Genomic DNA, 24,869 nt, shown 5'->3' with positions numbered 1-24,869 from the left:
AGGAACACTAAAGTCAAAACTAAATGTCATTTTAAGAAACTTCCCAATTTATTTCCATTTTCAAACTGTGCACAGTCTTTTTAAAGGGACATTAAACCCAAATGTTTTCTTTTATGATTTGGAAAGAGCATGCAATTTTAAACAACTTTCTAATTTACTTCTATTATCTAATTTGCTTCATTCTCTTGACATCTTTTGCTGAAAAGCATATCTAGATAGGCTCAGTAGCTGCAGATTGGTAGCTGCACATAGATGCCTTGTGTGATTGGCTAACCCATGGGCAATACTATTTCTTCAACAAAGGATATCTAATTAATTAAGCAAATTAGATAATACAAGTAAATTGGAATGTTGTTTAAAATTGTATTCTGAATAATGAAAGAAAAAAATTGGGTTTAATGTCCCTTTAAATGCGCACTTCCTGTGGCATCTACTGAGCATGTGCAAGAGTATATACATATAAGCAATTTGGGATTGGTTGATGTCTGTCACATGATATGGAAGATGGAAAGCTTTGAAATGTGTTAGAAAAAATCTATTACTCTTTTGAAATTCCGATTAGGTGTTATTACATTGTCTTTTTATACATTTGTTGATGCTGTATTAAATGTTCCTTTAAACCTTTGTAAAACATACAGAAATCTTTTGTAACCCAGTGATTAATTTGTGCATTTATGAAAAAAATACTTTATTGATGCTTTGAGCAGATTGTGATTCTTTACGTTTGCTAAAGGCTACAAGTGTGAAGTCTCTTAGCCATATCAAGTAAAGCGTAAGTAAAGAATCAAGCTATGGTTAGAAGAGCAGACAGAAAAAAGATTAAATAAATAAAAAAAAAAAACAGATGATGTTCAGTGTAATTAGAATATAGGCACCAACCTGGGTAAAATAGAGGGCATTAAGGATACGGAGACAACTATAACTTACTTTAAATAATTATTAGCTTTAGGCTGCAAGTAAACGAGAAGAATGATACAAATCTAGACATTTTTAGGCTAATAAACTATATTGATTCTCGTTTGAAAGCCAATGAAATATGTTGTTTTCTTCCTTCCTGTTAGATATGTTGTAAGCCAGCGCCACACCATACAAGTAGACTACATGGAATATATGGATGAGCTCTCAGAAATTGTCGGGGTGAAGCCCAGTTTATCACGACTGTTCTTCACAGACCCCAGGCTTGCATGGGAGGTGCTGTTTGGCCCCTGCACTCCATACCAGTATCGTCTTATGGGACCAGGCAAGTGGGATGGAGCCAGAAAAGCTATATTAACCCAATGGAGCCGCATCATCAAACCTACAAAGACGCGCGTCCTCGATAATCCAACACAGGGAATCTCAGCATTTCTGCTGCTAAAAATCTGTACTGTTTTCATTGTTTTAGCTGCTGTTTTTCTTCAGTTTTAAGCTGTTTATAAACTTCTCTACGTACAGGGATATTCCAGAGAAAAAAATACTTATGTACTAATATATACTAACACAATCTTATTAAAAATTAGAAATGAAAATTGCTTATATATTTTCACCAATAAAGAAAGAAAATTAAACAATAAAGCACAATTATACAGTAGAACTTCATATTGCAAACAATAAAGAAGTAGAAAAACATTCTCAAATAAAGTCCAACACTGACGTATTATTATTATTAGCATTTACTTAATGTGTAAACTTAAAGCACTGCCAAATTCAGTAGCGCTGGTTCCAGATTACAAGTGGAGAGGTATTAAATACTCCAGCTCGAGTTCAAACACAGCTAGAAGTCAGCTTTTTGCGCGTTGGGTAGCGCTTATACTGAAAGTAAACAGTTTTTGCTTGCGCACTAACCTGAAGTGCGTAAAAAGCTGAACTTGGAATATCACATGCACTCTAACATAGACATGGAAGTCAACAGACCAAATAAAGTGTAAAAAAAACACCTTTCTCGCGCACAAACACGATTGCATATTCTCAAGTGCTCTAACCCCGACATGAAAATAGAAATTTTTCACATTCCAATGTTCTTCACATAGAATAATATGTTCTATTTATTCCTAAATACATATTGCTACATATAAATATGATTCTACATGTTTTCATTTACTTGACTGCAAAGGACTCAAATGCACTTATATATATATATATATATATATGTCTATATATGTGTTCATTTGTATTTATTTATATGTGTAGTAATCCAGCACTCACACCTGGTGCCTGGTTTAAAGGAAATAGCACTGTCCTCTTGGGTACAAATGACATAGCCTTGATACATTTAAACAGTCAGTTTTATTTTCACTGTCCAAGTGCAGATAACAGCATTGTGTTTTATAGCAGTTTAACAGTTTGATCTCTTACTAACATAATTTTACATCACTTAATTAAATGGGGTGGGGTAAACTAAACTAAACAAAACATGCTGTTTTTAGCAAACTTACTTTTATCAGCTTTTCTCAGTTCAGCTGCAATGTGTGTCTCTCTCCAAGTCAGAAACACTGGTGTGTGTCTCTCTCTGTCTCTCTCTCTGTCTGTCTGTCTGTCTGTCTCTCTCTCTCTCTCTCTCTCTCTCTCTCTCTCTCTCTCTCTCTCTCTCTCTCTCTCTCTCTCTCTCTCTCTGTCTCTCTCTCTCTCTCTCCACCTAGCAGCTGAAAAATAAATTACCCTCCTTTAATTAAACACAGGTGAGTAAAGATCCCTTCCTGATTGCTTACTCTCAGCTATAGAAAACTGAGGAATGGAACACTGGCCTACCCTCTCTCCAGTGTTCCACCCCAGGGACCCAAAAACACAGCAGCTTAATTCCTAGCCACATTTTACACAATACATTTTCCTGGGGTTTAAAAACTGAATACACATTTCTTTCATGTAATTGGCAAGAGTCCTTGATCTAGTGACGTATGGGATATAAAATCCTACCAGGAGGGGCAAAGTTTCCCAAATCTCAAAATGCCTATAAATACACCCCTCACCACACCCACAATTCAGTTTTACAAACTTTAAAAACTTTGCCTCCTATGGAGGTGGTGAAGTAAGTTTGTGCTTGATTTGTACGTTGATATGTGAAGGGAGTATCACCTATTGAATGCAATGGTTTTCCTCACGGGAGATCTATTTCATAGGTTCTCTGTTATCGGTCGTAGAGATTAATCTCCTACCTGCCTTTTCAGATCGACGATATACTCTCATATTCCATTACCTGTACAGATAACCGTTTCAGTACTGGTTTGGCTATCTGCTATATGTGGATGGGTGTCTTTTGGTAAGTATGTTTTCATTACCTAAGACACTCTCAGCTATGGTTTGGCACTTTATGTATTTATATCAAATTCTAAATATATTTATTTGACATGATTCAGGTTTTTAAGTATATTTTCTTTTGCAGACTGTCAGTTTCATATCTGGGAAATGCTTTTTTTTTTAGGAAAAATGTATTTCTTACCTGGGGTATAGTCTCTTTTTTCAAATTGACTGTCTTTTAAATTCACAGGCATAATTAGGCTCGCGAGGGCGCAAAATGCTAAAGTTTATTGCGTCATTCTTGGCATGAGATTTTTTTGGTGTGAAGTTACTATGTTGAGGAAAATTCATCATACTTGGCGCCAAATATTTTCATTGTTTAAGACCCCATTCCTATATGCCTCTTGCCTTTTTTCTCTATCAGAGGGCTATGCTGTTTGCATTTTTTCCCATTCCTGAAACTGCCATATAAGGAAATTGATAATTTTGCTTTATATGTTGTTTTTTTTCTTACATTTGCAAGATGTCTCAATCTGATCCTGTCTCAGAAATCACTGTTGGAACCGTGCTGCCTAATAACAGTTCTACCAAAGCTAAGTGCATTTGTTGTAAACTTGTGGAGATTATATCTCCTGCTGTGGTTTGTAATAGTTGTCATGATAAACTTTTACATGCAGAGAATGTATCCATCAGTAGTAGTTCATTACCTCTTGCTGTTCCCTCAACATCTGATGCACAAGATATACATGTAAATTTAAAATAATTTATTTCTGATTCTATTCAGAAGGCTTTGTCTGCATTTCCGCCTTCTAATAAACGTAAACGTAAAAAAACGTAAAAGGTCTTTTAAAACTTCTCATAAAGTTGATGAAATTTCAAATGACCGGCAACATGCTGAATTATCCTTCTCTGATGGGGATCTATCTGGTTCAGAAGATCCTGCCTCAGATATTGACACTGACAAATCTTCTTATTATTTAAAATGGAGTATATTTATTCTTTGTTAAAAGAAGTGTTGATTACATTGGATATGGAGGAAACTAGTCTTCTTGATATTAAAACTAGTAAACGTTTAAATTCTGTTTATAAACCTCCTTTGATTATTCCAGAGGTTTTCCCAGCTCCTGATGCTATATCTGATATGATTTCTAAGGAATGTAATAGGCCTGATACTTCTTTTATTCCTTCTTCAAGGTTTAAAAAATTGTATCCTTTGCCAGCAGTTACTTTAGAGATTTGGGAAAAGATCCCCAAAGTTGATGGGGCTATCTCTAATCTTGCTAAACGTACTACTATTCCTACGGAAGGTATTACTTCTTTTAAAGATCCTTTAGATAGGAAACTTGAATCATATCTAAGGAAAGCCTATTTATATTCAGGTAATCTTCTCAGGCCTGCAATATCTTTGGCTGATGTTGCAGCTGCTTCAACTTTTTGTTTGGAGACTTTAGCGCAACAAGTATTGGATCATGATTTGTCTAGCATTGTTAACTTGATTCAACATGCTAATAATTTTATTTGTGATGCCATTTTTGATATCATCAAAATTTATGTTAAATCTATGTCTTTAGCTATTTTAGCTAGAAGAGCTTTGTGGCTTAAATCTTGGAATGCTGACATGACTTCTAAGTCCAGATTGCTATCTCTTTCTTTCCAAGGTAATAAGTTAGTTGGTTCTCAGTTGGATTCAATAATTTAAATTGTCACTGGGGGGAAGGGAGTTTTTTTGCCTCAGGATAAAAGACCTAAGGGTAAATCTAAAGCTTCTAACTGTTTTAGTTCCTTTCGACAAAATAAGGAACAGAAACCTAATCCCTCCCCCAAGGAATCTCTTTCCAATTGGAAGACTTCCTCCAATTGGAATAAATCCAAGCCATTAAAGAGATCAAAGTTAGCCCCCAAGTCCACATGAAGGTGCGGCCCTCATTCCAACTCAGCTGGTAGGGGGCAGATTAAGATTTTTCAAGGATGTTTGGACCAATTCGGTCCAAAATCAATGGATTCAGAGAATTGTCTCTCAGGGGTACAGAATAGGATTCCGAGTAAGACCGCCTGTGAGAAGATTTTTTCTCTCATGCATCCCTGCAAACCCAGTAAAGGCTCAGGCTTTCCTGAAGTGTGGTAATCATGCCAGTTCCGTTTCAGGAACAGGGTCTGGGGTTTTATTCAAGTCTATTCATTGTCCCAAAGAAAGAAAATTTATTCAGACCAGTTTTGGATCTAAACATTTTGAATCGATATGTAAGAGTACCAACTTTCAAAATGTTGATTATAAGGACTATTCTTCCTTTTGTTCAGCAAGGGCATTATATGTCCACAATAGACTTACAGGATACATATCTTCATATTCCGATTCATCTAGATCACTATCAGTTCCTGAGATTCTCTTTTCTAGACAAGCATTACCAATTTGTTGCTCTTCCGTTTGGCCTAGCGATAGCTCCAAGAATATTTTCAAAGGTTCTCGTGAACTACTCTCTGTAATCAGAGAGCAGGGTATTGCGGTGTTTCCTTATTTGGATAATATCTTGGTACTTGCTCAGTCTTTACATTCTGCAGAATCTCACATGAATCAACTTGTGTTGTTTCTTCAAAAACATGGTTGGAGGATCAATTTACCAAAAAGTTCTTTGATTCCTCAGACAAGGGTAACCTTTTTAGGTTTCCAGATAGATTCAGTATCCATGACTTTATCTCTAACGAACAAGAGACGTTTGAAATTGGTTGCAGCCTGTCGGAACCTTCAGTCTCAGTTATTCCCTTCAGTAGCTATGTGCATGGAAGTTTTAGGTCTCATGACTGCAGCATTGAACGCAATCCCCTTTCCCCGTTTTCATATGAGACCTCTCCAGCTTTGTATACTAAACCAATGGTGCAGGGATTATACAAGGATATCACAATTAATATCCTTAAATCCCAATGTTCGACTATCTCTGACTTGGTGGTTAGATTACCATCGTATTGTTCTAGGGGCCTCTTTCGTTCGTCCAACCTGGACTGTGATCACAACAGATGCAAGTATTTTAGGTTGGGGAGCTGTTTGGGGATCTCTGCCAGCACAAGGGGTTTGGAAATCTCAAGAGGCGAGATTACCAATAAACAATAAATATTTTGGAACTCTGTGCGATTCTCAGGGCTCTTCAGTTTTGGCCTCTATTGAAGAGAGAACCGTTCATTTGTTTTCAGACAGACAATATAATAACTGTGGCATATGTCAATCATCAGGGTAGGACTCAAAGTCTTTAAGCTATGAAAGAAGTATCTTGGATACTTGTTTGGGCAGAATCCAGCTCCTGTCTAATTTCTGCGGTTCATATTCCAGGTATAGACGCGATTTAAGTAGATTTATGTGATAGATCTATTCTGGTTTTCTTCTACCAGGTTGACTCACTTTATAATTAACATTATTGACCTGTTCAATAATCTCATATGGACCTTGCCAACTTGCCAGGAATTTACCTTCAACTCTAGGTACCAAAACTAGAACTCTATCTCTAGGTTGGAAAACCCTTAGCCTTGCATTTTTATTATAACTGGCTTCCTGAGCTCTTTGTGATTTCTGCATATTTTCCCTTACTATTGGCATTATAGCTTCCATTTTTCTTGAATTTGTGCTACATGCTGTATAACACTACGGTGCAGTGAAAAACCTGTGGAAGCCTGGGGCACTTCCCTAATGGAAAACATAAGGTACGGAAACAAACAATCCCAGTTCTTTCCATCCTTGTCTACCACTTTACGCAACATGCTTTTTAGATTTTTATTAAACCTCTCAACTAACCCATCAGTTTGGGGGTGATACACCAATGTTTTTAATTGTTTAATTTTAAGAAGTTTACATAACTCTTTCATATTTTTTACATAAAAGGGGTTCCTGGATCCTTAAGGATCTCCTTTGGTATGTCCACCCTGCTGAACATCATCATTAACTCCTTAGCAATATTCTTAGAGGAGGTATTTCGCAAAGGAATTGCCTCAGTATAGCGGGTAGCATAGTCAACCACATCTAAAATATGTGCATGCCCCCTAGCAAACTTTAGTAAAGGCCCTACCAAATCCATTGCTATTCACTCAAAAGGAAACTATATAACAGGAAGAGGTATTAGTCGATTGCGGTAACTTTTAAATGGAGCCTTCAATTGACATTCTTGGCAGAATTTACAAAATCTCTCTATTGAAATAAAAATACCAGGCCAATAAAATTGTGCAAGAACTCTTTCCCTGGTCTTTTCAAAACCAAGGTGCCCCCCCAGCACATGACTATGGGCTAATTTCAAAACAGTATTTCTATAAGACGTGGGAACCAATAGTTGCTCCACCTCTTCAACCCCTTTCATTTCTGCTCTATAAAGCAGGTTATTTTTCACCTTAAAATAAGGAAAACATAATTGTTTTTCAGGACCCATGACAGTGCCTTCAATTACTTGAACATTCTCCCTCGCCACTATCAGAGTCGGGTCCTCCCATTGGGCAGTTTGGAAATTACAAGAATTAATCCCTAGATCCTCAAGTTCTATGTCTTCTCCAGAAGCATTACTCTGAGGGGGTTCTGCCTCATTGCCCAGACACACCAGAGGTGCCTTCTGTGCAGTGTCTGGTTCCCAATCAATATTGGAGAATGGAAAAATGGTTTCCATTCCCTTCACCTCCTGTACCTCCCCAGGACTAATCCCATGACCTACTGAAGGTTTCTCCCACACTTTACAAAAGTGAGGAAAGTCTTTCCACATTACTATATCATAGGGCAACACAGGTACTGCCCCTATGCAACACTTAACTTTACCAATATCTGTGATAATTTAAACCTCAGCTGTAGGGTATGAGTGTCCCCCCCATGTATACAGACAATATCAAGCATTTGATCTCTATCTAACTTTTCTGGCTGAAGCAAAACACTTTTTACCAAAGTAACTTCACTCCCTGAATCCAGGAGTGCTTGTACACTCTCACCCTCCACATTCACAGATCTTAAATGACTAGAACATACAGTACTGGAAACAAAAGACATTTTGGTGCAGGTTAACATTGTACTATGTCTGTCCCTTGCACCCATATTACATTGCATAGGCCCTGTGTACAGTTACGTGCAATATGCCCTAACTCTTGACATTTAAAACACATTATTTGTCCATAATGGTTCCCTAGGGAGTCATTTCCCACCATAGTCATTTTGTTCCTGGTTATCAATAGACCTCTGTGCTTCTGTTTTTTTTTATAAGGTAGCTTTGATTTAGATTGAGGATCATTGCTTTGCAATTCCTTAGCAGTCAAATATCTCTCAACCAGGCTCATCATTTCTTCTGGGTCTTTAGGATCCCCTTGACTGACCCACTGTCGAAGTCCAGCAGGAAGATTCCTGGGAAATCTGTCCATTACAACCATTTCTATAACTTTTGTGGCTGCATTAATGTCCGGCTGCAGCCATTTCTGAGCAAGTCTCAGCAGTTTATAAATTTCGACTCTTGTAGGTTTTCCCATCTCAAACACCCAATTGTTAAATCTTTGGGTGCGAATTGCAGGTGTTACTCCCAATCATGTAAGAATTTCAGTTTTTAGTTTCTGATAATCTTGAGCTTGGCTGTGAGAAATCCTCATATACTTTCTGGGCTTCTCCACTAAGACATGGTGCGAGTAGCCCTGCCCACTGTTCAGGTGGCCACTTTTCTCTGGCAGCAATCCTCTCAAAAGTTGTGAGGTAAGCCTCAATATCATCCGTCTCTGGCAACTTATGCAGAAAGTAATTTGCTCGGATATAGCTCCCCCTATCCACAGTGGGGGTAGCTACAGAAGGTTGTAGGACTTGCAGCAATACATTAACAAGTGTGGTTCTATCCTCTCACTGGGCATTCATCATGCTGCTAACTTGTGCAGTCAGTAAGCGATTTGTCTCCTGCTGTACAGCAGTAGTTTGCACCAAAACCTTCACCAGCTCCTCCATTTTGTATAATTTCTCCTCTTAGAAGCAACAGGTAACACAAAGGCAGGTATATGCTTAAAAGGCACAGTGTCACTTTTATTTTCAACAGTTTAAAGCAAAAGTTTTATTAGTGCAGCTTGCAGAAAACTTTTATACCCACAGACCATATGCCCGCATTCTCCACCATATTGTAATCCAGCACCCACTCCTGATGCCTGGTTTAAAGGAAATAGCACAATCCTTTAGGGTATAAATGACACAGCCTTGATACATTTAAACAGTCAGTTTTATTTTCACTGTCCAAGTGCAGATAACAGCAATGTGTTTTATAGCAGTTTAACACACTTAAGACTACAAACAAAAAGCCTAGCTCAGTTGGAACACTTACTAACATAATTTAAATCACTTGCTAAAACAGGGTAAACTAAACTAAACAAAACATGCTGGGGTTTAAAAACTGAATACACATTTCAACATATACACATGATCACTCACAATTCCCTGTTCTCTGTCACAGTGTATATATGTCTGTAAATACATATATACATATATACACTTATAAATACATAAATTCATATGTACACATATATAAACATATATATATATATATATATATATTTAGTATATGTATGTATGTCTATGTTAAATCACTTTGCCTGCCTTTTTTTCTAACACCTTAGACCTCATATCTTTGTGTCCTTATTTTTGTGCAATTTTTTTCATAATTTTTATTAGATGTTGTTTTTATAAGTGTACCTCTACTTTGTAATGTATTTTTAAAGTGTTTTGTTTCTCTCTCTCTCTCTCCTCTCTCTCCTCTCTCTCCTCTCCTCTCTCTCCTCTCTCTCCTCTCTCTCCTCTCCTCTCTCTCTCTCTCTCCTCTCTCTCCTCCCTCTCTCTCTCCTCTCTCTCCTCTCTCTCTCTCTAAATAGGGGTATCTATACACTGTATTTATCTTCCTTTAAAGGAATATAAAACCCATTTTTTTTCTTTCATGATTCAGATATAGCATGACATTTTAAACAACTTTCTAATTTACTCCTTTTATACATTTTTCTTTGTTCTCTTGGTATCTTTATTTGAAAAATCAAGAATGTAAGCTGGTTAGCGCCTGCTGATTGGTGGATACATTTAGACACCAAACAGCAAGCAGGAATGGTAGCATAGGAGCCGTCCAATTTATGGTTTAGCAACCTTGGTAGCGCTTGCTATCTAGCCACCAATTAGCAAGTTCTACCCAGGTGCTGAACCAAAAATGGCCCGGCTCCTAAGCTTACATTCCTGTTTTTTTAAATAAAGATACCAAGAGAACAAAGAAACATTGACAATAGGCATAAATTAGAAAGTTGCTTAAATTTGCTGCTCTATCTGAATCATGAAAGCTTAATTTTGACCTGACTATCCCTTTAAAGAACTTTTGGGTTTGAAGAAAACATTTTTGTTCCTCACATCTGAAACCTCTAAATGAAATACAACCGATAAAATGACTTCTACATCTCCTATAGCTCCGGGATGTGGTGTCTGTTTTGTCACAGTCTGTCTCAGTCTCTCTGAATCCATCAGTGAGACTGTCAGTTTACGTCAGAGCACAGAATGCCACAGGATCACCCTCAGACCATGGAGTAAGGTTTATGGTCTAACCAAGTTGTTGGGCATTTTAGAAATTCTTGTGACTCTTAACAGAAACAACAATCACAAGTGACATCTTTATGTCAAGCCATCTTCTTAAGTAAACAATGTGGTATTTTATTAATCCCTCATAATATTATTATTTTAAAAATGTTGGCTTTGAACTAAACACACATTGGGTAAAGCTGTTGTGAAGCTGGTGTCCTGAAAACCCATGATGTTTGTTTTTGTCTACACTGTAAGATTTTTGGAACAGAGACATTGGACTCTTGAATCACTCTGTATTTTGTATATGTCTCATGATATAATAATTTATAATGTGCAAATTTCAAGTATTATGTTTTTTTGTACAAATGTAATGCACTGATTTGACTTTTTAATGGTAAAGAATGTGATGAATAAAATGGTGAGGATAATCTTGATGAAAGACGACCACAAGACTGCAAGATGTATTTTTTTTTATTGGGCAATGAAAGAGTCTTTGTTTGTAAAAATCTGCTGTAAAAGGGAATAAATATCACTGTCCTAAATATGCAGAGAAGAAACATTAACAACCACATGAGTCTGCCCTGTGTTACAGCAAACAGTAATTAAATAGTTAAAGGAACAAAGACAGATTCATTTAATCATCTATTAAAGGGACATGAGTCAATATAGATTTAAAAAATGTTTTCAATTTATTTCTAGTAGCAAATGTACTCAGTCCTTTTGGTATCCTGAAAAGCATACTTAGGTAGGGTTAAGTGCAGCAATACACTACTGGGAGCTAGCTGGTGATTGGTGCCTACACATATATTGTCATTGGCTTATCAGATGTGTTCAGATAGCTCCCACTAGCATTGCTGCTCCAGGGATGACTTTAACTAAATGTTCAACTGCTTTGCAACTAGCAAGCTCACTGCTTTATGGATAATATCTTTACCCTTATATGTTTCAATATTTTAAAAATTATAATTAAAGTGTTTAATGTCCCTTTAAATAAAAAGCTGTTTAGCACATTGTATGTAAGTGCATGAGCGACCTTACTGTAACAGGGTGTTAGTTATTACTGCTATATTCACTAAACAGCCTCTCTCACCTCTCCAGTTAACCAGATCCTACTTTATTCTATGCAGCTGATTTATTAAAGCTTCTTGTCCCTTTATTCTTTAGTGAATTAGCTGCATAGAATCATTTAAGAATTGGTGAAGCTGGAGAGACAAATTAGTGAATAACTTTCACTAATAAGCTGTGATTATGCAAGTACTTTCATTAACGTAACAAAACAGCAGTTATACAAATTTATATTATTTAATATTATATTTAATGTGACATAATATTCATTTTTCACTGTTTTATTCAGTGTTTTACTGTACTTGTAACATAGGTTAGGTTTTATTTTACAGGTAAATTTGTCTTTATTTTAACTAGGTAGTTATTAAATACTTAATAACTATTTAATAACTATTGTACCTAGTTAAAATAAATACAAAGTTCCCTGTAAAATAAAAAATAAACCCTAAGATAGATATATTGTAACTATTAGTTATATTGTAGCTATCTTAGGGTTTATTTTACAGGTAACTATTTAGTTTTAAATAGGAATAATTTAGTTTATGATAGTAATTTTATTTAGATTTATTAAAATTAAAGTTGGGGGGGTTAGGGTTAGGGTTAGACTTAGGTTTAGGGGTTAATACATTTAATATAGTGGCGGCGACATGGGTGGTAGATTAGGGGTTAATAAATGTAGGTAGGTTGTGGCGACATTGGGGAAGGCAGAATAGGGGTTAATAAATATAATATAGGTGTTGGCGATGTTGGGGGCATCAGATTAGGGGTTCATAAGTATAATGTAGGTGGTGGCGGTGTCCAGAACAGCAGATTAGGGGTTAATAATATAATGTAGGTGTCGGCAATGTCGGGGGCGGCAGATTAGGGGTTAATAAGTGTAATATTAGGGGTGTTTAGACTCGGGGTTCATGTTAGGGTGTTAGGTGTAGACATAAAATGTATTTTCCCATAGGAATCAATGGGGCTGTGTTAGGAGCTGAACGCTGCTTTTTTGCAGGTGTGTTAGGTTTTTTTTCAGCCGGCTGTCCCCCATTGATTCCTATGGGGAAATCGTGCACAAGCACGTTACACCAGCTCACCGCTGACTTAAGCAGCGCTGGTATTGAGGTGAGATGTGGAGATAAATTTTGCTCTACGCTCACTTTTTTGCGGCTAACGCCGAGTGTGTAAAAACCTGTAATACCAGCGCTGTCTGCAAGTGAGCGGTGAGGGAAAACTGCTCGTTAGCACCGCACCTCTGTTAATGCAAAACGCGTAATCTAGGTGAGAGTATGTAGAATCCTTATGTAAAAGCCTTACTGGTGTGTCACAATGCACTTCTTACCAGGCACAAAATATTTGCAAATAGCTGGAAAGAATGAGTATGGAGTTCACTTGGAAAAGTCAATTTTTTTTTATAAAAAGTTAAAGGGACATTTTAAACAACTTCCCAATTTACTTTTTTTTATTTTTTTTATCTTTATTTATAGACCAAGACATTTTTCAAAAACAGAGATAATACATTTGTTATATTGTACAAAAGAAAAAATTGGGAAAATAAAGAAACATTAAAGCACAATGTGGCCTGATGGCCATTACTTAGTTTATACAATGTTATGATAATTCTGCTTAACATATATGTTTAAAATTATACTTAATATTATTCCAAATATTGAGATAACTTATTCATTTGTCTCTGAAAATGCCTTGGGATTCATTGTCTATATTTGTGTCCCTTTGTTCTAATAAACATTGTTTTTTCATGCAATTTTTAACTTCAGAGAGACTTGGGGTTGACCGGCTCTTCCATTTTTTCAAATTAAATATCTAGTAGCGAGAATAGGCAAGAATAGTAGAGATTACAACTTTTTCACTATTCTGTTTGCCAGGTTCTTTCTTTAGGCAAAGCATTATCTGGTATAATGTCAGAGAGAGAGGGGCGATTTTTAATACATTTTTTAACCAGTAATCCACTTTGAACCAGAAATTTCTGATTTTTGGACAGTACCATAGCATGTGCAGAAAATCAGCTGCAAGATATGAGCATTTAGGGCATTTGTTAAACCTTAAGTTAACACATCTATAGCCTTTCTCGGTGGTGAAATATGCCATATGGAGAAGTTTGACATGGGCTTCTCGCCATGTGGCAGAAAGTGTGTTCTGGGCAACCTTTTTAATTGAAAGTTGGAGAGATAGGTCTATATTACTCTGGATGATTAATGTGTTCCAATGTGGGGTCAATTGTGTTAAAACAGAGGCTCCTTTGTTTAAGCCTAGGAAATGGTAACATGGTGCAATGGACCATTCCTAGTTAGAACCAGCCAGTCCTCTAGCTTGCCCAGACCCCAGTTCCAGCCTTCTTCTTTAACTAATTCCAACACAAAGTGCCTTAGTTGCAAATAAGCGAAGAAGTCCTTGTTTGACAGGCTGAATTGTGCTTTTAGTTCCTGAAATGATTTGATACATCGTCTCTCTTTATCTATTATATGATGAACCTTGTTTAGGCCGACAGAGTACCACCTCTTAAAAAACTCAGATTGAATGCCTGCTTGAAATTTGGGGTTCCCTAAAATCGGAAGATAGGGAGAGGTTTTGCTGTTAGTTGAGAGGAGCTTTGTTACTTTTTGCCATGCTTTAAGCGGGTTATAAAATGTTTTTAATTTCTTGATTTCTGTCGGGATTTCTTTTGGCTCTAGATGGATCAATGCAGATAGAAGATATGGATAACAGACATTAGATTCCAGTTCATTATTTAGAACATAATTGTTACACGAAACCCAGTCTGTAACTATACGTGCAAGAAAGCAGAGATTGTAGAACCTTATATCGGGTAAAGCCAGTCCTCTACAATCTCTTGGTACTGAAAGCTTGATGAGGGAGATTTTTGATCTTTTCCCCTGCCAAATAAATTTTATAAGTGCACTATTAATTGATCAAACATCTTTTTCTAATAATATTATTGGTGTGTTTTGCAGAATATAGAGTAGTTTCGGAAGGAGAGCCATTTTAAGTAAGGCAATCCGACAGGATAGTGATAATGGCAAATTATGTCAAATCTTAAGTTTTTCTTTGATCACCTTTAGCACTGGGGGAATGTTAAGCTTGTACAAATCCGTAGTTTTGACTGGGATATAAATCCCGAAACTATTGAAGAGAGTACACAGGTGTGGGATAACTTCGCTAGACATGAATTTGTAAAATTCTCTAGGAAGGCCGTCAGGGCCAGCTGCTTTATAATATTATTTTTTCAATCTCTTCCACAGTGACAGGGGCATTGAGACTGTTAGAGATTTCTGGTGCCAATATAGGATGTCTAATTTCAATCCAAAAATCGGTTGAGTTCTTTGCGTCACTGACTTTGAGCGTATAAAGCTCCTTATAGTATTCATGGAATGCGGCAAGAATATCAGCAGGTTTGGAGAGGTGCTCCCCTTTGTGCTGGAGTTTGTCTATATTTTTTTTTTTCACTTTTGACTAATTTGGCCAACATTCTACCAGACTTGTTGCCAAATCTGTACAATCTTGCCTGGATTTTCAGCTCTTTTTGTGTTTCTTGGGATAAGACAAAAGTGTCCCTCTCATTTTTTGCTCTCACGTATTTTGCCCAATAAAGGGGGGTTTTGTCAAGTAAGTATTGATTATAAGAGTTGAGCAAGAATTTGCACGATTCTTTTTCTCTTAATCTAGTTTTTTTCAATAGAATAGCATTATATGCAATAATTTCCCCCCTCAACAATGCTTTCGCAGTCTCCCAGAATATTTCAGGACTTTTCAAATATTCTCTATTAAAATGTACATATTCTTTGTATTTATTTAGCAGCCGATTTTTAAATTTTGAGTCGGATGCTAGATAATAAGGAAAGAAGAAGCGTGCTGAAGTAGGGCGAGAGTGGGCTGGCTGGAGCTCAAGAGAAGTAGGTGCATGGTCTGAGAGTAAGATTGGCATTATTGCAGATTTAACCCTTGTTGTTGATATTCGCTCATCAACCAAGAATAAATCGATTCTGGAGAATGTTTTATGAGCCTTGGAAAGGCAGGTGAACATCTGAGTAGATGGGTTCCGATTTCTCCATATGTCGCATAGAGATAAGTTTTGCATAATTTTTTTATACATTTTAAATTCTAGATTATCTTTTTTCTGTTTTCTGGGTTTAGTATCTTGTCTTAGCCTATCTAATGGACAGTGAGGTGCCATATTGAAGTCGCCACCAATAATCAGAAAGCCTTCTGAATAAGATAAGAGCTTCGACTGGAGAGTATTCCAATACTCTGGGTTGAAGACATTTGAGCCATATGTATTACAGAGCGTGTACATCCTCTGGGCTATCTTTATTTTTAATAAGACATATCTCCCCCCCGGATCAGACTCGAAGTGAACAACTTCTAAATTGATCTTTTTGCCTATCAATATTGCTACCCCTCTCTTTCTCTTGACACCAGCAGCAAAATATACTTCTTTGACCCAAGATGTTTTTAATTTTAAAGATTCCTCTGCAGTTAAATGAGTTTCTTGAATGAAACCAATATCAGTTTGGGATTTCTGTAGCTGTGTAAGAATTGCATTTCGTTTAATGGGTGTAGAAATCCCTCCTACATTCCAGGACACTATTTTACATTTATCGGTCTGAACCATTTAGTGAAAAGAAAAAAAGGGAGGGAAGGAGAAAAAGGAAGGGAAAAAAAAAAAGATTTTAAAATTGCCCCACACGTGGGTGGGATGAATCCCAAAACCCTTGTCTGTTCGTAGACAGGGGTCTTCCCTAGTGAGGATCTGCATTTCAAAACATTCTTTTATTGACTTTCAGATTTTGCTATCTTCCTATATTCTATTATTAAGTTAGGGGGTCGAGTGTTTTATAAAAATCTTCAGCTAGATTTGTTTCTTAGAACCAATGCGTTGTTCCTTGCACTATGACCTTAAGTTTATGGGGGTATATTATCATCGCTCGATAGCCTTTTTGTATGAATTTGGAACAGATAGGAACAAACTCCCGTCTTTTTGTTGCTGTCTCGGCTGAAAAATCCTGAAAGATAAGGATTGTAGCCCCTTCGAAATTGATCAGCTGCTGTCTACGATAGTGCTGAAGTAGAGTATCCTGGTAATTTAGTAGCTTTGCTATAACCGGTCTGGGTCTACTTGTACCTTTGTTATCTGTGCGGGGGGGGGGGGCGAGTCTGTGTGCTCTCTCAATTAAGATAGGTTGATGTGTAGATGGGATTTTCAAAATTCTAGGTAGCACTTCTGAAATAAAGGGTATACGATTTTCATTTTGTTGTTCCTCTGGAAGACCAATGATTCTTATATTGTTCCTTCTGGAACAATTCTCTAAGTCTTCCAATTTATTTTGAATTTTTTGTATGTTAATATTTGTGGTTTCAAGTTTAGAGCTAAGAAAATTTGTTAGGTCTTCCAGGTCTGATACCCGCTTTGTTCAGCTTCCTGTAATCTACCTGAAAACTGCCGAACTTCCTGTGCTAAGGAAAGAATATCTTGTCTGAGTTCAGTTTTAAGGGCATCAAATTTAGGGGAGAGAGAGTCCGAGATACTAGTAACCAGGTTTTGAACACGTGCTACTTCTTGTAGCAATGATGCATTTGCGAAAATTGGTTGTATATCCATAACAGTTTCTTGTGTGTTCTTCACTTTCCTATCCCTCTGTCTGGCTGCCATGGCTGGAGAGGGGGTCTTGTGTGTGGTGTGTAAAAATGTATCCATGTGCAAATGAAAACAAAAAAGTGAGAATTATCGCTGTGGCGTGGGGAGGATAGTGGTGAGGTGCACAGTGGGGAAGAGTAAAGGCGTGAAGTAGTGAAGCTTTAGGAGGTAAATAAAACCTCGGGGGAGGGGAGTGGGGGTGGGAGTGAGCAAGTGTTGGGCACGTGGGAAAGAAGGAAAAAAAAAAAAAAGGGAAGAAGGTGCCTATGTGAAAGTGATCTTATTGATTATGTGAGAAGTCCAGCCGTGGAAGTGAAGAAGGGGGGATATTTAATGAAACTGTATAAACTTTGTCCCCATGAATTGCACCTAGTTATCAGGAACACCCCCGACAAGAGCACTGTATTACTCAGGGGACTCTGCAAGTATAAGGTCTCACTTCCCTTCCTAATTTATTTTTATAACTGCACCCTAGAAAAGGTGTAAGATTAGATACCCTCTTATGTTATTTAAATGATAACTCTAGCAATTTTGCCTCCTTAGATCGCATTGAATGTAGTTTGCTAAAATTTGCTACAGATGGATACAAGTGTATGCTTGTATTTTGACAATTATTTGTTTATAGAAAAAAAATCTGTATTGGTCAATATCTATACCCAGTTAGCTTTGTTGAGCTCAGAAAATATAAAGTTTCCCTTCCCTTCCTGGTTTGTTCCTATGGCTACACCTTAAACATAGATATAGCTTTGGATAGCTTTTCAATTTCCTTATCAAAGTAACAACTCAATTCTATTTAACAGATAATATGTTTAGACTGTTTAAATCGTATCTCTAGAGATTATGCATCAAAGATTATCATTAGATGCAGTTTGTTACAATGTGCTACAGACAATTACAAGTACAAGCTTGTTTCTTTTCATGTGTGCTAGCTGGAGGCGCTGGTTCAGCTTGTATTAATACTTTCCCCTTCTGGTGAACCGCAGCCGTCCCACAGTTGAACCAGCGCATCCAGCTAGCATACCTGATCTATTCACACAGACCTTGGGAGAGACTGTGGGACGGCTGCGGTTCACCAGAAGGGGAAAGTATTAATACATATTATACACCTGTTTGCATGTATATTTGTTTCTTTTCATTTAGCTAAATGTAGGAGACTCTGTACATAAAAGAAATAGGCGGCACACCAAGTATCATTAAGGCCAAAGTAGGAGTTTATTCCAAGCTTGTAGTCGCTACACACACTGACATCAACGGAAGAAGGGGGGCGTGTACCTAGTAGAGGGAAAGAGAAAAACTAAACTTCATTGAAGCACACCATTTACCATGAGTACTACTTGATTCCAACTAATATTTATACCTGGCTGACTTATATTCCAGAAGGAGAGAAAATGTTACACTGGTTAATAATAAAAAAAAAAAAAAAAAAAAAAAGAAGGAATCTCGTTCACTTTTAAACTACAATATCAATACAATGAATTATATATGAAAATAGATTCATTTTTAAAGATTTCAAGGGTTTGTGTATCGTCAGTTCACATTAAGACCAGATTACTACGATATATTAGAAACAGTCACAGGTCTAAACTTATATCTTTACAAGTATCTGTTTATAGGAAGCTTGTGTTAAACTATATCCTATGCTGCAAAGACAAAAAAAAGCAGTTACTTTTTACTACAGAGGTGATAGTAATCTGTGGAAACTTAACCTTTTTCGTCCACTCCCTGCCTTCTTTCCTTTACTATTAAAGTTGGAAAACAATATTATAATATCTTATAGATAAATTAATTTTCTCAATACTGGGAAAAGGGAAAAAAATAAATAAAAAAATAAAAAAATAAAAAGAAAATTCTCTTTCTCCTTTTTTTCCCCTGCTTTAGAACAAGGAGATTAATAATTAAATGTTATGTTTGTGGAAGTCTATTTCCATCTGCCCACAGTTAAATATTTTGGACAAATAAAGGTAGTTCTAGCCAAGTCCAAGCAATAGTACTGAGGAGGTCTATTGTTATAGGGAAAATAAAGTTCTGTCCTCCTATTTAAGCTTATCCCAATTTACTCCTGAAGGCCATGTTAAACACTGTTCTTTTATTTTTTCTCCCCCATTTCTCCCTTGGCAAGCTCCAACCCCTATATATAAGAATAAGTTTGTGTCAGGGGAGAGAAAAAAGGGGAGATGAGAGTTAATCAATTATAACGTTACCCGCTGCTGTCTCCTGGCACGCCTGTGGCGAGTAAGGTACCTTTCTCCAGTGCAACCCCCCTCACGCTGCACCGGTGGGAGAGGGAACGCTTGGTCGAGCTTCACCAGGAGTAAGGAATGTCACCCAGCTGCCTTGGATCCATGCCGGCACTTGAGAGCGAAGGTTAAGAGACAGCCAGCCCAAGACCGAAAGAGGTGAAGATGACGGTCCGTGCCCCTCATGCAATACCGGTGGGAGGGGACACTAGGACCGAAGAAAAGCGGGTCTCAAAGCTTCTCTACCCTCTCTTTCTCTGTAGATAGATACAGCCCGGATCGGCCTAGGTCCAGCTAGTCAGCAAGCTTCAATTCTGCAGCCGGGCGATGGAACATGCAGGGAGAGCCAAGCAGTTATAGGATTCACAAGCCCAGTGTGTATAGGTAGCGGGCGATTCTATGCTCCAGGCTCGACAGTTACCACTGATTTAGCTGCAGGGGAGGTTCCAGCCAGGTAGATCTCCCGGCGTCAGGCTAAATAGTCCTCAGCTCCTGTTCAGGTGTGGAGTTACCATGGATTAGGTAAAGTTTTCAACTTTCAAAAAAAGTTCTTGCAAAAGTGTTAATATTCAAAGTAGGGTCCTCAGACTGCTGCAGACTGCAGCTCAGTGTGATGGTATGGCACTGTATCGGTTCCAGAAGCGGTGGAATGACTAAGCAAGCCACCCAGGGTCTAAGGGATTTTTTCTTCCCAATTTACTTTTATCACCAATTTTGCTTTGTTCTCTTGGTATTTTTAGTTGAAAGCTAAACCTAGGAGGTTCATATGCTAATTTCTTACGCCTTAAAGACTTCCTCTAATCTGAACGCATTTTGACCACTAGAGGGCATTAGTTCATGTGTTTCATATAGATAACAATGAGCTCATGCACGTGAAGTGACCTAGGAGTGAGCACTGATTGGCTAAAATGCAAGTATGTCAAAAGAACTAAAATAAGGGGACAGTCAGCAGAAGCTTAGATACAAGGTAATTACAGAGGTAAAATGTATATTAATATAACAGTGTTGGTCATGCAAAACTGGGGAATGGGTAATAAAGAGAATATCTATCTTTTTAAACAACAATAATTCTGGTGTTGACTGTCCCTTTATTTATACCCCACAGATTAGAATTGATCTCAGTGTGAGCCAATCAAAAACTGGTCACAGTTCTTATGGTCATCCAAAAAGATATAAAAAGGCTGCCTATATGGATGGATAGTCTCTGACAGAAGGTGAAGGACAGAAGGAGAATACCAGTATCTCATGTATTAGATCTAATAATGCCTGTTTTTGTACAGTGTTAGGTGTTTTTGTGGGTTTTTTTTAGATTATATTTTTTTATTTCGTTTTTAAAAAATAATTCACATGGAAATTTCATATAAATTGCAAAGATTACAATCAGATAACAGAAATAATTAAAACCAACGTTGTGAAATGGAGTGTTCATTATTTTCACTCAAGCCATTCCTTGTATATTAGCAGGAACAGGCTCTTAATTTGACAGACATTGATTATAAGAATTAAGTATAATGCAGAGTATTTGAAGAACGAACTGTTCAACATCAAGTTGAATTTTCAGCTTTTTGCTCTTCATGCCTTAGGACTAGCTGAGTTCAGATGAACAAATGAGTCTCTTAGGCATTTGACTAATATGACGGAATATTAAACCATAAATCTATAACTATTATAATAACATACAACAATAATAAAACACTAATCGTAATGTTACTGGTGTATTTAATTGAACTAACAATGATGCCCAATTGAGAGTTTAACTTAAAGGGACACTGAACCCAAATTTTTTCTTTCATGATTCAGATAGAGCATGAAATTTTAAGTAACTTTCTAATTTACTCCTATTATCAAATTTTCTTAATTCTCTTGGTATCTTTATTTGAAATACAAGAATGTAAGTTTAGATGCCGGCCTATTTTTGGTGAACAACCTGGGTTGTTCTTGCTGATTGGTGGATAAATTCATCCACCAATAAAAAGGTGCTGTCCAGAGTACTGAACCAAAAAACTTAGATGCATTCTTTTTCAAATAAAGATAGCAAGAGAACGAAGAACAATTGATAAAAGGAGTAAATTAGAAAGTCGCTTAAAACTGCATGCTCTATCTGAATCACGAAAGAAAATATGTGGGTTCAGTGTCCCTTTAATCAGGGTTTTCCTTTAAGCAAGTGTTTTGCTTTTGATGAAATAAATGTAACTCACCCAGTAGAATCTCATTTTCTGAAAGAACTCTAGTTTTCCCCATTGGAAATAATAACATTTCTCTAAAATTATAAATTAAATTCTGCCATCCCATAATTGTGGGTATATGCGGAGACTTCCAATGTCAGGGAATCAATTGTTTTGCTGCATTCAATAAGATTTGAAAAAAGGTGTTTTTTCTAATGTTGCAGGTTTTATTACAGAGTTTAATGAATATAATTATTTCAGGTGTAGGATGTAATTGGGTATGTAAAATGTTATTAATATGGCAAAATACTTGATCCCAGAATAGACTATTTGTGAATTTTATGTAATGTTGTTTTGGGTAATGTAACGTATGGAAGAAATAAATTGGTTGACTATTGTTTGGTACCATAAAGGTAGAATTGATTTATGTATTGTGTAATGTACAATGTAAGTCTGTGTGACTAATAAAGTTGATAAATTGAGCTGAATTTCTCGCAAATTAATAATTTTAACCCTGTACACTGTACATTGGCTGTCATTTTTATTCTTAGGGATTAAATAACATGGGTCTTGCCGACAATAGCGCCCTACTGCTGAATGCCTAAGGGAGTGAGGCACGCAGTACTAGTGCGGTCTTGCTGATGTTGGCCAAACCCACGCTATTGCTGAATACCTCAGGGAGTGAAGCACGCAGTACTAGCACAGTTTTGCTGCTGTCAGCAAGACCCACGCTATTAATGAATACCTCAGGGAGTGAAGCACGCAGTACTAGTGCGGCCTCGCTGATGTAGGCAAGACCCACGCTATTAATGAATACCTCAGGGAGTGAGGCACGCAGTACTAGTGCGGCCTCGCTGCTGTCGGCAAGACCCACGCTATTGCTGAATACCTCAAGGAGTGAGGCACGCAGTACTAGTGCGGTCTTGCTGATGTCAGCCAAATCCATGCTATTGCTGAATACCTCAGGGAGTGAAGCACGCAGAAATAGCGCAGTTTTGCTGCTGTCGGCAAGACCCACGCTATTGATGAATACCTCAGGGAGTGAAGCACGCAGTACTAGTGCGGCCTCGCTGATGTAGGCAAGACCCACGCTATTAATGAATACCTCAGGGAGTGAAGCACGCAGTACTAGTGCGGCCTCGCTGATGTAGGCAAGACCCACGCTATTAATGAATACCTCAGGGAGTGAGGCACTCAGTACTAGTGAGGCCTCGCTGCTGTCGGCAAGACCCACGCTATTGCTGAATACCTCAAGGAGTGAGGCACGCAGTACTAGTGCGGTCTTGCTGATGTCGGCCAAATCCATGCTATTGCTGAATACCTCAGGGAGTGAAGCACGCAGAAATAGCGCAGTTTTGCTGCTGTCGGCAAGACCCACGCTATTGATGAATACCTCAGGGAGTGAAGCACGCAGTACTAGTGCGGCCTCGCTGATGTAGGCAAGACCCACGCTATTAATGAATACCTCAGGGAGTGAAGCACGCAGTACTAGTGCGGCCTCGCTGATGTAGGCAAGACCCACACTATTAATGAATACCTCAGGGAGTGAAGCACGCAGTACTAGTGCGGCCTCGCTGATGTAGGCAAGACCCACGCTATTAATGAATACCTCAGGGAGTGAAGCACGCAGTACTAGTGCAGCCTCGCTGCTGTAGGCAAGACCTGTGCCATTGCAGGGCTCTGAAAACCCTTAGGGCACACAACGTTCAGGGTACATCAGTGTTGTTAAAGATTTAAATTCAGAGATACTTATATTGATGCATAACTGACACAAACACTAATATAGCTATCTCATCATAAGGCCAAATTGCTTTCTCACATTATAATACTAATATATAATTATGACATTCCTGATTGGCTTATACATACCATGCAATTTGTTTCCAGAGGTTTTCTAGGACATGTAGGTGGATGGTTCGCTGGTTTGTTTTGGGAGGAGCCAAGACTATAGAATTTGCACAGGTTTGTGGGCGGGATCTGAAATGTCATGGGTGGTGCTAGACAGGGTGTGGCATGATTTACCCTAAATGGAGAAGCTCTGGACATGGCCTACTCAGAAGTAAGAATGCATTATATATCTTGAGCAATACTTTAACTATGTGTAGTATGTAGTTATTATTATTATTACACTTTATTTATTAAGCGCCAACATATTCTGCAGCGCTGTCCATGGATACAATTCATTTAAATAAAACAATACAAGACTTGTAAGATACAGGACAAAATTTACAAACACATACAGGAGGGATTGAGGGCCCTATTCCTGTGGGAACTTACAATCTAGAAGGGTAGGAGGTTGAGAAACAGGAGGTGAGGACTGCAAGATTGAGAAGGATGTTAATACAGAGTTAGATGAGGGAAATATTAGGTAAGTGAAATTAATTTATTATTGAGTTGGGTGGTAGGCTTCCCTGAACAGAAAAGTCTTCAGGGAGCATTTAAAGGAAGAAAGTTTAGGGCAAAGCCTTACAGCACGAGGGAGAGTGTTCCAGAGGGTAGGTGCTGCACGACAGAAGTCCTGCAGTCTAGCATGAGAGGAGGTGATAGTTGCGGATGCAAGGAGCAGGTCATTGTTGGATCTTAGTGGACAGGCTGGAGTATACTTGTGTATTAGAGAGGATAGGTAGAGGGGAGCGCCGTTGGTGAGAGTTTTCTATGTAAGGGTGAGAATTTTAAATTTAATTCTGCCGTGAATGGGGAGCCAATGAAGGGACTCACAGAAAGGTGCAGCAGATATAGATTGACGGGAAAGGTGGATCAGCCTGGCAGAGGCATTTAGGATGGATTGAAGGGGGGAGAGGCGGGAAAGAGGAAGGCCAGCGAGTAGGTTGTTGCAGTAGTCAAGTCGGGAGATAACAAGGGAGTGGATTATTTGCTTTGTGGTGTCAGCGCTCAGAAAAGGGCGAATTTTGGAAATATTGCGTAGATGATTGCGGCAGGATGTAGAAAGCGATTGGATATGGGGGATGAAGGATAGGTTTGAGTCAAGTGTGACTCCGAGGCAGCGGACTTGGGGCGAA

At 37.9% G+C, this 24,869-nt stretch overlaps 1 protein-coding gene across 2 annotated transcripts in view; it reads left to right on the top strand.

Moving 5' to 3' along the window:
- LOC128641275 (flavin-containing monooxygenase 5) overlaps positions 1–11,191 on the top strand; it is a 111,184-nt gene extending 99,993 nt beyond the window's left edge. For both annotated transcript variants that reach the window (XM_053693869.1, XM_053693868.1), the window contains exon 9: positions 1,062–11,191. In XM_053693869.1, coding sequence (XP_053549844.1) covers positions 1,062–1,407 — 346 coding nt within the window. In that variant the 3' untranslated portion in view covers positions 1,408–11,191. The remainder of the gene's footprint in view (positions 1–1,061) is intronic.
- Positions 11,192–24,869: the final 13,678 nt, after the last annotated feature.

Source organism: Bombina bombina, chromosome 10 (genome assembly GCF_027579735.1).
Source record: "Bombina bombina isolate aBomBom1 chromosome 10, aBomBom1.pri, whole genome shotgun sequence".
NCBI lineage: Eukaryota > Metazoa > Chordata > Amphibia > Anura > Bombinatoridae > Bombina > Bombina bombina.
The sequence above is the reverse complement of the archived record's forward strand: the minus strand, read 5'-3'. Positions and strand labels throughout refer to the sequence as shown.